The 12,708-nt window shown below is 36.6% G+C and overlaps 1 protein-coding gene across 1 annotated transcript; it reads left to right on the forward strand.

Moving 5' to 3' along the window:
• The first annotated feature begins 957 nt into the window (after positions 1-957).
• LOC150081311 (transmembrane protein 267) lies at positions 958-12,157 on the forward strand. Its single transcript, XM_090380159.1, has 2 exons — positions 958-1,245; positions 11,758-12,157. The coding sequence occupies exons 1-2, from the start codon at positions 958-960 to the stop codon at positions 12,097-12,099; spliced, it is 630 nt and encodes a 209-aa protein (XP_090236285.1). The 3' UTR covers positions 12,100-12,157.
• Positions 12,158-12,708: the final 551 nt, after the last annotated feature.

Genomic DNA, 12,708 nt, shown 5'->3' on the forward strand with positions numbered 1-12,708 from the left:
ATACTATGCTAACTTATTAACTAAATTAATCAATTCAAAAAGGCTAGGAAACTGTGGTAAAAACCATCATACCATCAGGTCTGCCACTGTAGGAAACCCTGAAGGAGTAGAAGGCCCAACAGTTAATAAGAAATGGTTGTGTTAGGATCACTTGGAATATTCGTTGGGGTACAGAATTAAGTTTCGCTACCGCCAAGAAAGTTGACTAAAAAATTTTGTTTTGTTTCTCCAGGATAATGCACCTCTTCACATATCAGCTGTTGCCATTGCTGTAATCATCAGGCTGGCTATGAAGTAATATGAACACTCACCATACTTGCTTAATCCGATCTGATTTCTACCTATTATCGAAACTATAATCTAACTTGTCTGGAAGAAAATTTCATTCCGGTGATGAGGTAATGTCGAACAACCCGAAAAAGCTGTTCGACCGCAGAAACCTTTTTCAGGACCTTCAGCCCTCCTGGATACAGTTGGTATAATCACCGTCATCACCACACCAGGTAGAAAAGACCTGAGTTAGAATCCCGTCAATGACTCGAGGAATTTTTATGAGTATTTTTTCCACAACGTGGCTGAGTTAGTCGGTCTCAGACGGGGAGGATATAGTTTTTCTCCCAGAAACAAACAAGAGCCCGTGCACAAATTGAATTTGGCGGATTTTAGTACATACCGGGAATGAGCGCAGCGGGATTTTCATTTTCAGAGCTTCAACAACGAAATTTGTGATTTTGATTTTGTGCTAGTCGCGTTTCAAAATTTATTTTATTTTCATACCCGGTGGACAAGAAACAGCAGTATAATAATAAATAGATTTCAGTCTGTTGTTATAATATAACATTATATCATGTTATGTAATAGTAATATAGATTTATCAAGTGTAATTTAATTAACCACGTAGTCACTCTGAAACTGCTCTACATTCAGAATTAGCGTTTGCGTTTAAAATAATAAAATATGAAAGATATACTCTTACGTGGCATAAAATATTGTAGTCTTTCATCTGTGTTGTGTTTAATATCCGTAATTGGTGATCGTATTTTGAAAACTGAGGAACGTTTGTTAATACGAGCTGTAGTTGACAGTACCGTTCATGCATCGATAGCTGCATTTAGTTGGTATTTGATTTTATTGGACACAAAAACAGATGTTTTCGTGAGGGTTTTGGAGTCTCTTCTTTGTGGGTTCCTGGCTTCTTCTGTGGACGTTGACCATTTTATTGCAGCGCGATCTTACAGACTGAAAGTATGTAACGAAGTACAGTGATATATGTATTATTGCAGAGATAATATTTTGTATATTTTATCGTAGCGATAAAAGCTTCCTTACATATGTCACCGGCGTAAAAAGTTTGTTCTAATTCCATGGCTAAGTAACCTGTGAGGCATTTTCAAATGGAGATTGAGTTAATCACTCTCAGGTGGAGGAAATCTTGAGATATCCGAAAAAAATCGAAATGGCGGGCTTACAGAAACGTTGCTACTCCAAAGAAGTTGCAGTAGAATCGATAAAAGCTTTTTAATTTTAAGATGAACATTTGCCATGTCACTCGTTTGAGCCCATCGGCTGGATAAATTTTTAACTAATCCCTGGCATAGGAAGTAGGACTTTTTGCATGAGATATACATGGAATTTTTTAAGCCTACCCAACACAGTGGACCTATGAACAGGCAACTGTATGATACAAGCAGGGTCATTTGATAGTGGCACAGGCCCTGGGGTAACTTTTCCACCCCAGATTTGGGTCCCATACCCAACATCTGAGTCTGGAGCAACTGATTTGGTCCTACCTTAATTAAAGTGGATACTGTTGCAGAGTAATGAAAACCTTAGAAACTGGTCTAAATTCCCTGGAACAGTTTGGGTGTTTGCACCTTGATTATAACTTTCTGCGAAGAGGGCACAGGAGGAGTTATTCTTAGATAATCAGATATAAAAGAAGGGCAAAAAGATTGATTCAGCTTTAGTGTCCCAGAAGTGGTTAGTTATTATAATTCTTGCACTATTATTATTTGCCAAATTGTGCAAGGAAGCCTGAGGCTTATGCTGCCCAGGTAAAAAAAAAAATTCCCGAGTTACCCTGAGAGAGAGAGAGGGAAGTAGAAAAGAATCACCAAGAAAGAGAAGAATGATGATATCTAGCTCAGGACCCTGGGTGTGCCAAGCCCATACTCACCAGATGTGAGCCCCTGGGGTGACTAGTTTTTAGTCGTGTCTGTTGGAGAAAATACATAAAGGATAAATGCTATAACTGCTTTAAATTAAGCCAAACAGAAATTTTGTAATCCTATGATAAATATTGGTTTACGCCAACAATAACATTTAACAGAAAAATATTTAAAATGTTTAAATACAATTATAAATTAACATGTATGAAACAATCGGAAGAAATAAAGTGCAAGCTAACAACCAGCAATCATACATTGCTGACAAAAATAAATAAAAAGGAGAATAGCACTAAATAGTTGGGAAATGTTAGACTTCTCTGAACTTTGATGACTGCTGCTATATGGCATGGCATTGAGCCATTAAGATATTGAACATTGCTCAAGGGGATTCAGGACCATTCCTCCAATACATCAAGCAGTTGAGAGATAAAAGTAGGAAAGTTTTCCAGCTGCGTGATTCTTCTCTCCATAGCATCCCATGTGTGTTCAGCAGGATTGAGAACTAAAGGCTATTGTGGCCAAGATGTGTTGGAGTTAGTCATGGACATTAGTACTGTCATCCTGGAATATTCCATCACCTGTGAGATAAAGCAAGGCAATGGTAGGGTGCACACATGACCCAGCAAAAGGGGGTTGTGCTGGGATTGACACACCTTGGCCCTCTGACAGAGAAGAGGCCCCAAAAGCAGTTCTTTAAATAGTGTAAATTGCTATAACAAAAGAAAGGAAGCTCCCAAAGCCAACCATGCACCCAGGACCCCAGTTACTGTTGCATGCTCTTGGGTCTCACTTGGCCAAATAGGATGTTGAAGTACATTTGGATAATCAAATTTGAAATCACGTGACCATGAAAAAGTACTCTAGCATATTGGTCCTCCTCAGTGGCAGTCCCAGGATTTTTTAAAGGGGAGGGGTGAACTAAAGTTGTTTTCCAGAGAATCATTGAGTTGTAGTCATCAAGCATCAGGTAGTAGTAAAATGTTCTACATTTTTTATCATGTGGGGTGGCTATAGCCCCTTTGCCCCACAGACTCTCCCAACAAATGGCATTCCAAAGCATTACAGAGAGCATCACTTGTTTAACCCCCAGAGGTAACACATTTTGGATGAAAACTTTAACTTTCCTTAAATTTTGCCCTGTGATCAGATCAATTGAGGAATACTTTAGAGTGAAGATCCCTTTAGAAGTCATTAACATCATTTGCTCCATCCTTGTTGTGCCCCATGAATGACAGTTTGCCATTACATGCATGCTTATATACATACTTTGAGCACTATTTACTGTGCAAATATTTAAATCACAAGGCAAATAAAATATGAACACCATTTTTTGTGCACATTACAGTTTTTACTTTTTTTTGTAGGCATGGTATTCCATGGAATTTTGAAACATGAATGTTGGCATTGGATAGAAAATTCCCTACTTTTTAAAATGCCAAATCATGAATCAATTCTGGATACTACACATTAAATTTTTTCTTTTCCATTCAACATAATGCTTCCTTTTTTTCCCATAACTTTAAAATATTATGATAATGATGGCAGCAGTTTTCTTCTGTAATTTCATAATCAGAGTCAATTTTTCAATCTTTTTTGAGTGACAGAACATATTGGAATGAGTAAGAAATTGGCAGAACACCAATTCTCTTATAAACTTATTTCATTCATTTGCTTTTACTACAAAAAACCTTTGACTCCATGACTAGAAATAAAATAATTAAAATTAAATTCAAGAATGAATTAGTATAGTTATATTGCATATTTAAGTTTTTTATTTTAAAGTGTGTAATTTGAAAAGTAGAAGTGTTAATTTTTGTTCAAGCATTTTGCAGAATGCCAATTGAAAAGCACTGATCCAAGTGGTTGAAAATGCTGTTCTTCATATACCACCCTTTAGAAACTAATGCTGTTGACGTGCACTATTTCTGATTTTTAAAATTTTTTTTATTATTATTGTTAAAAACTAAGGAACTGCTCTTCCATTATTTCAGAGCTTACTGAGCCATCATCAACAGCAGTGCCTTTGAGTTTTTAATGAATAATAGAGTCATCTATTTTTGGCGATGTTATTCGATTAAATATGATATTAGAAATTTTTGATTGACTCATGGGTAATGTTTCTGAAGTGAGAATAAGCCATTTGCTGTCACAAGAAGAAACAAAGCGTCAACAAGACAAAAAACGATATAACACAGAGAAGTGTTAATCATATAATTGTAATAATTTCAGCAATCTTTTTCTTTGTGAGTGCCATTTTTGTTCATTACAACTATAAAAATCTTTATGCATGCCACTTGGGCAAGTGTACCCAAAAAAAAACGGCCTCCGTAGCCGAGTGGGCAGGAGCGGGAGTGCAGTAGCACACACTCTTTGAGTAGACCGGGGTTCGAGCCCCTGACTGCTGAATACGGTCGATCTGCCAACCCGCACTGGACCAGCATGGCAGATTATGGTCCATTTCCCTCAGCATGAATTGTTGAGGAGGCTTCCATCCTGCAGTGGGTTGATAATGGCTGCACTTTACTTTACTTTTTTTACCCAAAAAGTAAGAAACTGTATATTGAAAATTTAGAAAGCATTGTGCCACCGGTTTTCTGCAGAAAATTTCCCATGTGTACATAAAGTTGCCAGTGCCTGTTCTACACAATATAGAATAAGACTGGATTCAGTTCCCCTAGGAATGGGTGGAACTCTGACTAGATAAAATTGGGTGAGAGTTGCACAGCTTTTCTTCACACGAAACAGACAAATTTGACTATAAAGTCCATACAGTACACACATTCACATATGTGATTATATTGATGTGTTATCACCTTAGCTGCCTCAATCCTTATTCGATAACAACACAGCCTGACCCAGCATAGCGATGTAATAGCTCATATTTCATTACTCACCACAAGAATTATGGGAACATTCCAGTTCCTGTAATGCTTAAAAATTTCATGTACCAACTCACAAATTCAGTTTGCTATTTAATATATCAGCCACACATTCTCAATCCTCTTTGAAACTTGAATATAATTTGACATAAACAGGCTTTAGGCAATCTTCAAAAGAAGTAAGGGATAACTTCTTGTGAATGACAATATTTAATAACTAAATGAGTAGCTACATTTTTTTGACCATTTTGTCTGTGTATAGGGAGCTTTTTTCCTTTGGGAGACGATACGATTTTCCATGGAGTGGATGGTTGGCGATTGGGCAATAGATTGATATATTATTGTTTGTTCAATTTCTTGAAAATTTCTTGTTTGTGCGGTATACAGCTAAAGGAAATAAATGAGATATATATTATTTCAAGTGTTTGTAAATAAATTTATTGGGAAAGAAAGGGAGATGATGAAAGACTTCAGAACCAAAGAAAGTTCTTTGAAAAGTAACTGAACACTCCATTTATTCAGTTACTTTTCAACTGAACACTCCATTTATTCTCCCAGTTCTTGTAAATGGCACTAATATTTCTTAATGAGATCAATTCTTTTCCATTATTACTAGATAAAATTGAGCACTTGATGCTTCCTAGCTGTAAACACAATTTAAAAGCAGTGATTCTTAAAATATAGTTCTGTCAGGACAGATTTTTTTCAGTTATTTTTTACTATACATTAGTATTAATAATAATAATGTTAATAGTAATATAGTGTGTAGTGTACTATAATATTATAGTATATTAGTAATAATATTGGCAAATAATGCAGAAAACAAGCTTATAAAGCATCAGACAAAAAAAAAATTCCCTTATCACCTCTAACAGTTTATCTAGTTATTTCTTAAATTTATTCAAACTACCCACCTCTACAACATCAGATAGAACTTTGTTCCAACACTCAACTACCTGCTGGCTGAAATCAAATTTCCACCTATCCTTCATGTTCCCAACCTGCCTTAATATGAATTTATGCCTCCTTGTGTGTGTGTGTAATCTCAGAAAGAGGAAGGATGCCATGATCATTGGGCTTATTCAATCCATTCAAAGCCTTAAACACCCCAATCAGCTCTCCTCAAAGGTGCCTAGTCTCCAGATGCTGCAATTTGCAGAACTGTAGCATTTCTAAAACCATCCTATTGTTCCCCTCACTAATCTTGTTGCTCTTCTCTGCACCTATTCCAGCAGATCCATCCTTCCAAAAATAAGGCTTGTATGCAGTACTCAAGATGTGGCATAACCATTGGCTTATATAATTGGATAATCACCTCCCTATCCCTTCTTGCAAAATTCCAGTATGCCATTGCCATGGGCTGTCGTGACAGTCTGTTTGCACTGCTTAGAGAACTTCTTATCTGAATGCACAATTACCACCAGGTTTTTTTCATTCTCCATTACCCTGAGTGTGGTACTACACAGTTGGTACATTAATCTGGAATTTTTTCTACCCGCATGTAGTACCTTGCATTTATCAGTGTTAAATTTCAATTGCCACTTCTCAGCCCATCTGCCTAATTTAATTTTTCTAGATCTTCTTGCAATAGCGTACCCTGATACTGTCATTAACCATCCTGCCAACCTCTGTATCAACTGCAGACTCAGACATTAAGCATGATATGCCTTCATCAGTATCATTAATAAATATAGAAAACAACAATGGGCCCAGCACTGAATCCTGGGGTACTCCATTAAAGTCCAAGAAGAGCAGTGCCCATTGATAACTGTACCCAACCATCCCTTTATGGTTGAATAGGAGTTGCCCTTAATGCCATCCTGCCCAAATTTGTACAGAAATCTTTTATGTGTAGCAGTATCAAAAGCTTTTCTGAAATTTAAGTATGTGATGTCCAAATTATTTTTTGCATCCAGTTCCTCTATTACTGCATCATAATATCCAATCAGATTAGTCAGACTAGATTGCCCTTTAATTGCATTCAAAAAAAATAATGCCGTATCATCTAGACAAGATTGCATTCCTGTCTAGATGGTCCTGCCTTATTTCTTTAACCAGTGACTCCATTATTTTCTGTGAAACACAAGTTAAGCTAACAGGTCTGTAATTACTCATGTCACCTTATGATCTCTCCTTTTGTGAATTGGGGATACATTTATACATCTCCAGTCTGTCAGGATCTCCCCTGAATCCAAGGATGCTCTCCTAGTTATGACTAAAGGTTGTAGTAGTAATGACAACTGATGCAAGAAAGCAAGCTTATACAGCATAGGTGTGCTTACCTCTTTTGCTCCTTCCTTTAGTTAGATACTACTACCCCAGGTGGCTGATTTTTTATATTTAGTATTAAGAGTATCTCTTCCACTTTCCTTTTGGTTATCACAACATTATTCAAACCTTTACATCCTTCTTTACATTCTTACAGCCTTTACAAACGTTCTTACCTTTACATCCCTAAAAAGTTCCTTGTGTGGGAATATAGATACAAAATACTTGAACAGTTTTCGTCAGCAACCTGAGCAGGATCATGAAAAATTAAACCATTCATATCTAGTGAACAAATATTTTTCATCCCTTTCCAGGCGCCTCTGTAGCCAGGTGGGAAGGAGCAGCAGTGCATAGCACACGCTTCTTGATTAGACCGGGGTTCGAGCCTGTCTCCACCAAATACGGAGGATGCGGAAAGGTCAGGGAATGACCACCGCATTTCCTGGAGCAATATGGCCTTAGTTGCTAATGCTCCTAAAAACCAAATAACAAATAACACCCCCTTCCTTTTTTTTCAGTTATTTTTCACTATACGTTAGTATTAATAATAATAATGTTAATAGTAATATAGTATGTAGTATACTATAATATTATAGTATACTATATAGTATAGTAGTATACTATAATATTATAGTATACTACATAATATATAGTATAGTAGTGTGTATATAAGTAGAAAAACCTTGGCTGCTTTGAATCTCATAATCTGCCTTAGCTTTCCTGATCTCCTTTGTGACTTGATTGCAGACTTATATCTACTATAAGCTTCAATGTTCCATGGTAATTTATATGCATCCCATGCATTTTTCTTCTCTGCCATGAGTCCCATCAGTTCATCTGACATCCATTTAGCTCTAAGCCTTGAACAGTATCTCTTAGTTGATATTAAAAGCCTAGCAGCTTCTACATTACTTCCCTGAATGTTTCATTTGGAATTTGCTTGGTAACTTTATCAGTTGGTCCTCCTGCATAGAGTTTCAAAAACTGTCTGAGACCACTGTACCTTTACAAAAGCAAAAGCCTAGAAAAGAACAAGTGAAGCATTGTTTATATTGAATTCGATTTGTTTTAAAAGATATTTCTTGGCTAAATGCCTAAGGGTATGAAGGAGTTTAATATGCATGGGTAATGCACACACATCATTTCTACTACAAAGTTAGTTTTAATGCTTCATTTTAATTATCTTATACTGTGAATACCTTCACAATGAGTTGCCATGGTATTGCACTACCTTGAATAAGTAACACTTTACCTATGAAGAAAACTAATGTTACTTATTCTTGGCGGACATCACCACCCATCTGCCATATATATAGGTATCCACCGAGAATAAGTAACATTAGTCTTCTCCATAGGTAGTGTTACTTATTCGAGGTAATGCAATACCATAGCAACTTCGTATGAAGGTATTCAAAATATGAGATATAATTAAAACAATGCATTAAAACTACCTTAGTAGTAGAAATTGTGTGTGCATTACCCATGCATAATTAAACTCCTTCATCCATATGATTTGCTTAAATGATTCTCAGGTAATTATACATCATAGCAAAACCATTGTTCTTTTACTCTTTCAGAAGTGAACAGTGAAGCTTTTATCTCAAATTAAATGCAGTTAGGTATAAATGAATAATACGTGGTGGTCACTAGCTGTTTAAAATCATTTCTCTTAATTTTAATATTTGTGACTGCAGCAGTCTCTGTTAGACATAAACTCTGCTGATTTTCCATTGGTCATGCATGGTATCGATCAAATCGCAAGTATTGTATTCTCATTGGTAGGTGTGATATTCATAAATACATGTACAGAGACAGATAACTTAATCTTACAGATTTTTAGGGTTAGGCTATTTTAATTTTGAGAATTGGTCACTCATGCTCTCAATCAAGCAGCATATACAACCAAAGGAAGAACCATCAAAGCCTATGTCTAATGGCTATAGCCATGGCTATCATTATTTCTAAATTATGTCAGTTTTTATCAAGCCAATCATCAATTGACACTAGATGTATTAGTCATTTATGTTTCATATGAATTATTCTGTCTGTTATGCTTGAAGATCAAGACTAACAGACTAAAAAAGATAGTGCTTTATTTTCTATAAGTGGGTTAAAATAGGTTTTCAGTTTAAAAAAAAAAAAAAAAATTAAGTAACCCTTTTAGTGGTGAGGAATCACTTAGGGGCCATTCCCCTGCAGTGAATTTTCATAGTGGTGGATTCTGTGAAGTGAATTTTGAAGGTTTGTAAAAGTGAAAACTGTATATAAATCCCTTAAAATAATAATGTGCATTTTTTTTTTCCTTTTTACTTTATTGCCAGCACTATTAAAATTGTTTCCAAAATCTGCCAGGAATCACAATTTAAGAATAAATTCGTGAAATAATTCTTAAATAAAATCTGTTGTTATATTTTTTATGCAATAATATATTATGCAGGGTGTCTCAAAAATATTGGTACAAACGATTATGGGAGGTAGGTAACATATAAAGGAATGTAAATCGCATAGCAACCCATAACCGGAAACGTCACAGGAAAGTAGTAGCAGAGGCACAAGAAGCAGAAATGACACAAGACAGTAATTAGTAGCAAACATTTCTTTGACATAATAATGGAGTAAGAGATGGATGTATTTCATGATGTTACAACAGATGCTCGAAGGTTCCACCATGAGACGTGATGCATGCGTGACACCGACGCAGCATGGATTGGCGGACATGGTCGAACACACTTAGAGTTTCTTTGACACAGTAGCAGCAGCGCAGACGAGTCTTGCCACGAGATCCATTTCCGTCTCCACAGGCGATTCATACACGATAGATTTGAGGGCCCCCACAGAAAGAAATCAAGGCTCGATAAATCAGGTGAGCGTGGGGGGCCAGGCAACGGGTCCACCAAGGCCAATCCATTGACGCCCAAAACGCCTGTTCAAATGGTCACGAACACACCTTCCATAATGGGCAGGCGCCCCCTCATATTGAAACCAAATGTTGCATCTCACATTTGCTGGAACATCGTTGAGTAACTCTGGTAGAACTTGTTCAAGAGAGATCCAATATTTAGCGGAGTTCATGCGGGATGGTAACAGGTATGGGCCAACTAAGCCCACACATTTATTGCAAAGCGATGTTGTTCCGCATGGGGGCACACACCTTGTGGGTTGTCGTGAGCCCACACGAGCATTGTGCTGATTGAATAAGCCTTCCCGAGTGAAATAAGCCTCATCCGTGAACAAAACATAGGCTGGAAAATTCAAGTCTTGGACACTTTCTTGGAGAAACCACTGGGCAAAAGCCACACGTGCAGGATGATCTTGGGGGAGCAGTAACTGAACTCTTTGGAGACGAAAGGGGTGTAAGGAATCATCGTGCCAGACACGCTGTACACTGCAACGAGACACTCCTAAGGCAGAGACAACGGCATGTGTGCTGGTAGTAGGATTATTCTAGACAGCATTCAACACACTTTCATCCATGGCGGGAGTTCGCGTCGAACGTGGTCTGCCCGCACTACTCCTGTTACCTCTAAATGTCCCATAATCGCACGAATTTTGAAGCACACGTGCAAACAAACAGTGGTCCGATACATATCTGTCTGAGAAGCATCCTCCATAAATTCGTTGAGCGGCTCGTCCATTGCCCTCTGCTAATCCATACACTAGGTGCATGTCTGCAAGCTCACAGTTCGTATATCAACGCATGCTCTTCGTGCAGCGACTACTGCTTGAATGAGTAAGCCAGAAATTTTCCCTCTCGTGAACTGATGAACAGCGCTGTGTACCGACTTATGGTGACGTTTCCGGTTATGGGTTCCTATGCGATTCACATTCCTTTAGATGTTACCTACCTCCCCTAAATGTTTGTACCAATATTTTTGAGACACCCTGTATATTACATGATTTGGCATGTCAAATTCTGGATCTGGATTCCAGAGAAATTATTTAATTTCAGATTTTATAAGTCCAAATCAAGGTCGGTACTATGCTCAAATTTCAAACTATTTTTATAATTTTCTTTTATAAATTGCATTCACAGTTGTTTGGAAATCAGATAAAAGATGGCAGCACACACTAGAAAAATTTCAGGTTAATGTTTACATTAATGGATATATTGTTTGAAGTGACCTTCAAACATAGATCTGTAATCCCAGGGTCCTAGAAACACATCTGTTTTCCCAGAGTTCCTTTAAAGGTACATCTCTGTATGCACTGCTTAAAGGGTTGAGATATCATAACTACAGCTAATTGGCTGCCTCCTTGTACACAGCACCATACATACCACATGCTTGAATCCACACAAATATCACATAAAATGTAGTAATACCCTTGTAGTATATACCTTGTAAACTCCTCTGATCCTGTGTGATCATCATGCAGTATAAACAGAAATTAATTTAATTAAAAATTATTTTTTTAAAATTTAATTTTGTTTTCTCTAATTACAGGATGCATTCAACTTAGCTCACAGGCCACCATTTCATTGCACAAGTGCTGCTTGGCTAAGTATGTTTTCACTTCTTTCTATATCATATCTCTTCCAGCTGGAATGGTGTAAAAGACTAGTGTGGATTATGTTTATTGCTGTAACTACACATCATTTGCGGGATGCACAGAGGCGTGGACTTTGGTTTTGGCCATATGGATCAACAAGACCTCTCGATCTATGGTTATATTTTCTAATCACTTGTATGCTACCTCTGCTTTGCAGGCACTTTGTAAATCAAACAGCATTGGAACGAATTAGCACAAGACAGAGGTTTGACTTATCCGATGTAGCATTAGTTTAATTTTTGCCATGTAATGAAATATTTTCTAGGAATGTCAATGTCATTTGGATATTTTATGTGCCCTAATTTAAAATTTCACCAGCAAACTAAATTTTTTAACGATTTTTGGAAAAAATGATTCTTTCATTTAGGTGAATTGAGGAATATTTTATAGAAATTAGTCAGCTTAGAAAGAATCTGGTTTTACTTTTGTACTGTGTATTAAAATATATAAATGAAAAGATCATTGACAGCCATTATCGCTATAAAAAGACTTGCATGGCTAAATATGGTAAAAATTTTTACATTGTGATATGTATATAAGAAGGGCTTAAATGCTTAATTACAACTAACAGAGGTGACCCTATTAGCTTGACAAATACAGTACTTGATTATCAGTTCAGAAAGCTAAATGCTATGGATTTCTTGTTTATCTGCTTATTAATTTTAAGGTAGTAAAGCACCATTTCTTTATTATAGTAAACCCTTGATTTAACGGACCCCAGTATAACAGATTTCGGATTTAACGGACCAGACAAATAATAATACAGTAATGTACATATTAATCTTGACCATATTATTTTTTTTAGGTTATACAAAGCTTCAGTTTTATTATTAATTAAAAATTAA

The sequence above is a fragment of the Mastigoproctus giganteus genome, chromosome 8 (genome assembly GCF_048544385.1).
Source record: "Mastigoproctus giganteus isolate SK-2022 chromosome 8, ASM4854438v1, whole genome shotgun sequence".
In the NCBI taxonomy this organism is placed as follows: Eukaryota; Metazoa; Arthropoda; class Arachnida; order Uropygi; family Thelyphonidae; genus Mastigoproctus; species Mastigoproctus giganteus.

Coding starts and splice junctions, on each gene's coding strand:
- LOC150081311 (XM_090380159.1), top strand. CDS start 958: ATGAAAGATATACTCTTACGTGGCATAAAATATTGTAGTCTTTCATCT. Junction 1,246..11,757: donor CGCGATCTTACAGACTGAAA/GTATGTAACGAA, acceptor CTCTAATTACAG/GATGCATTCAACTTAGCTCA.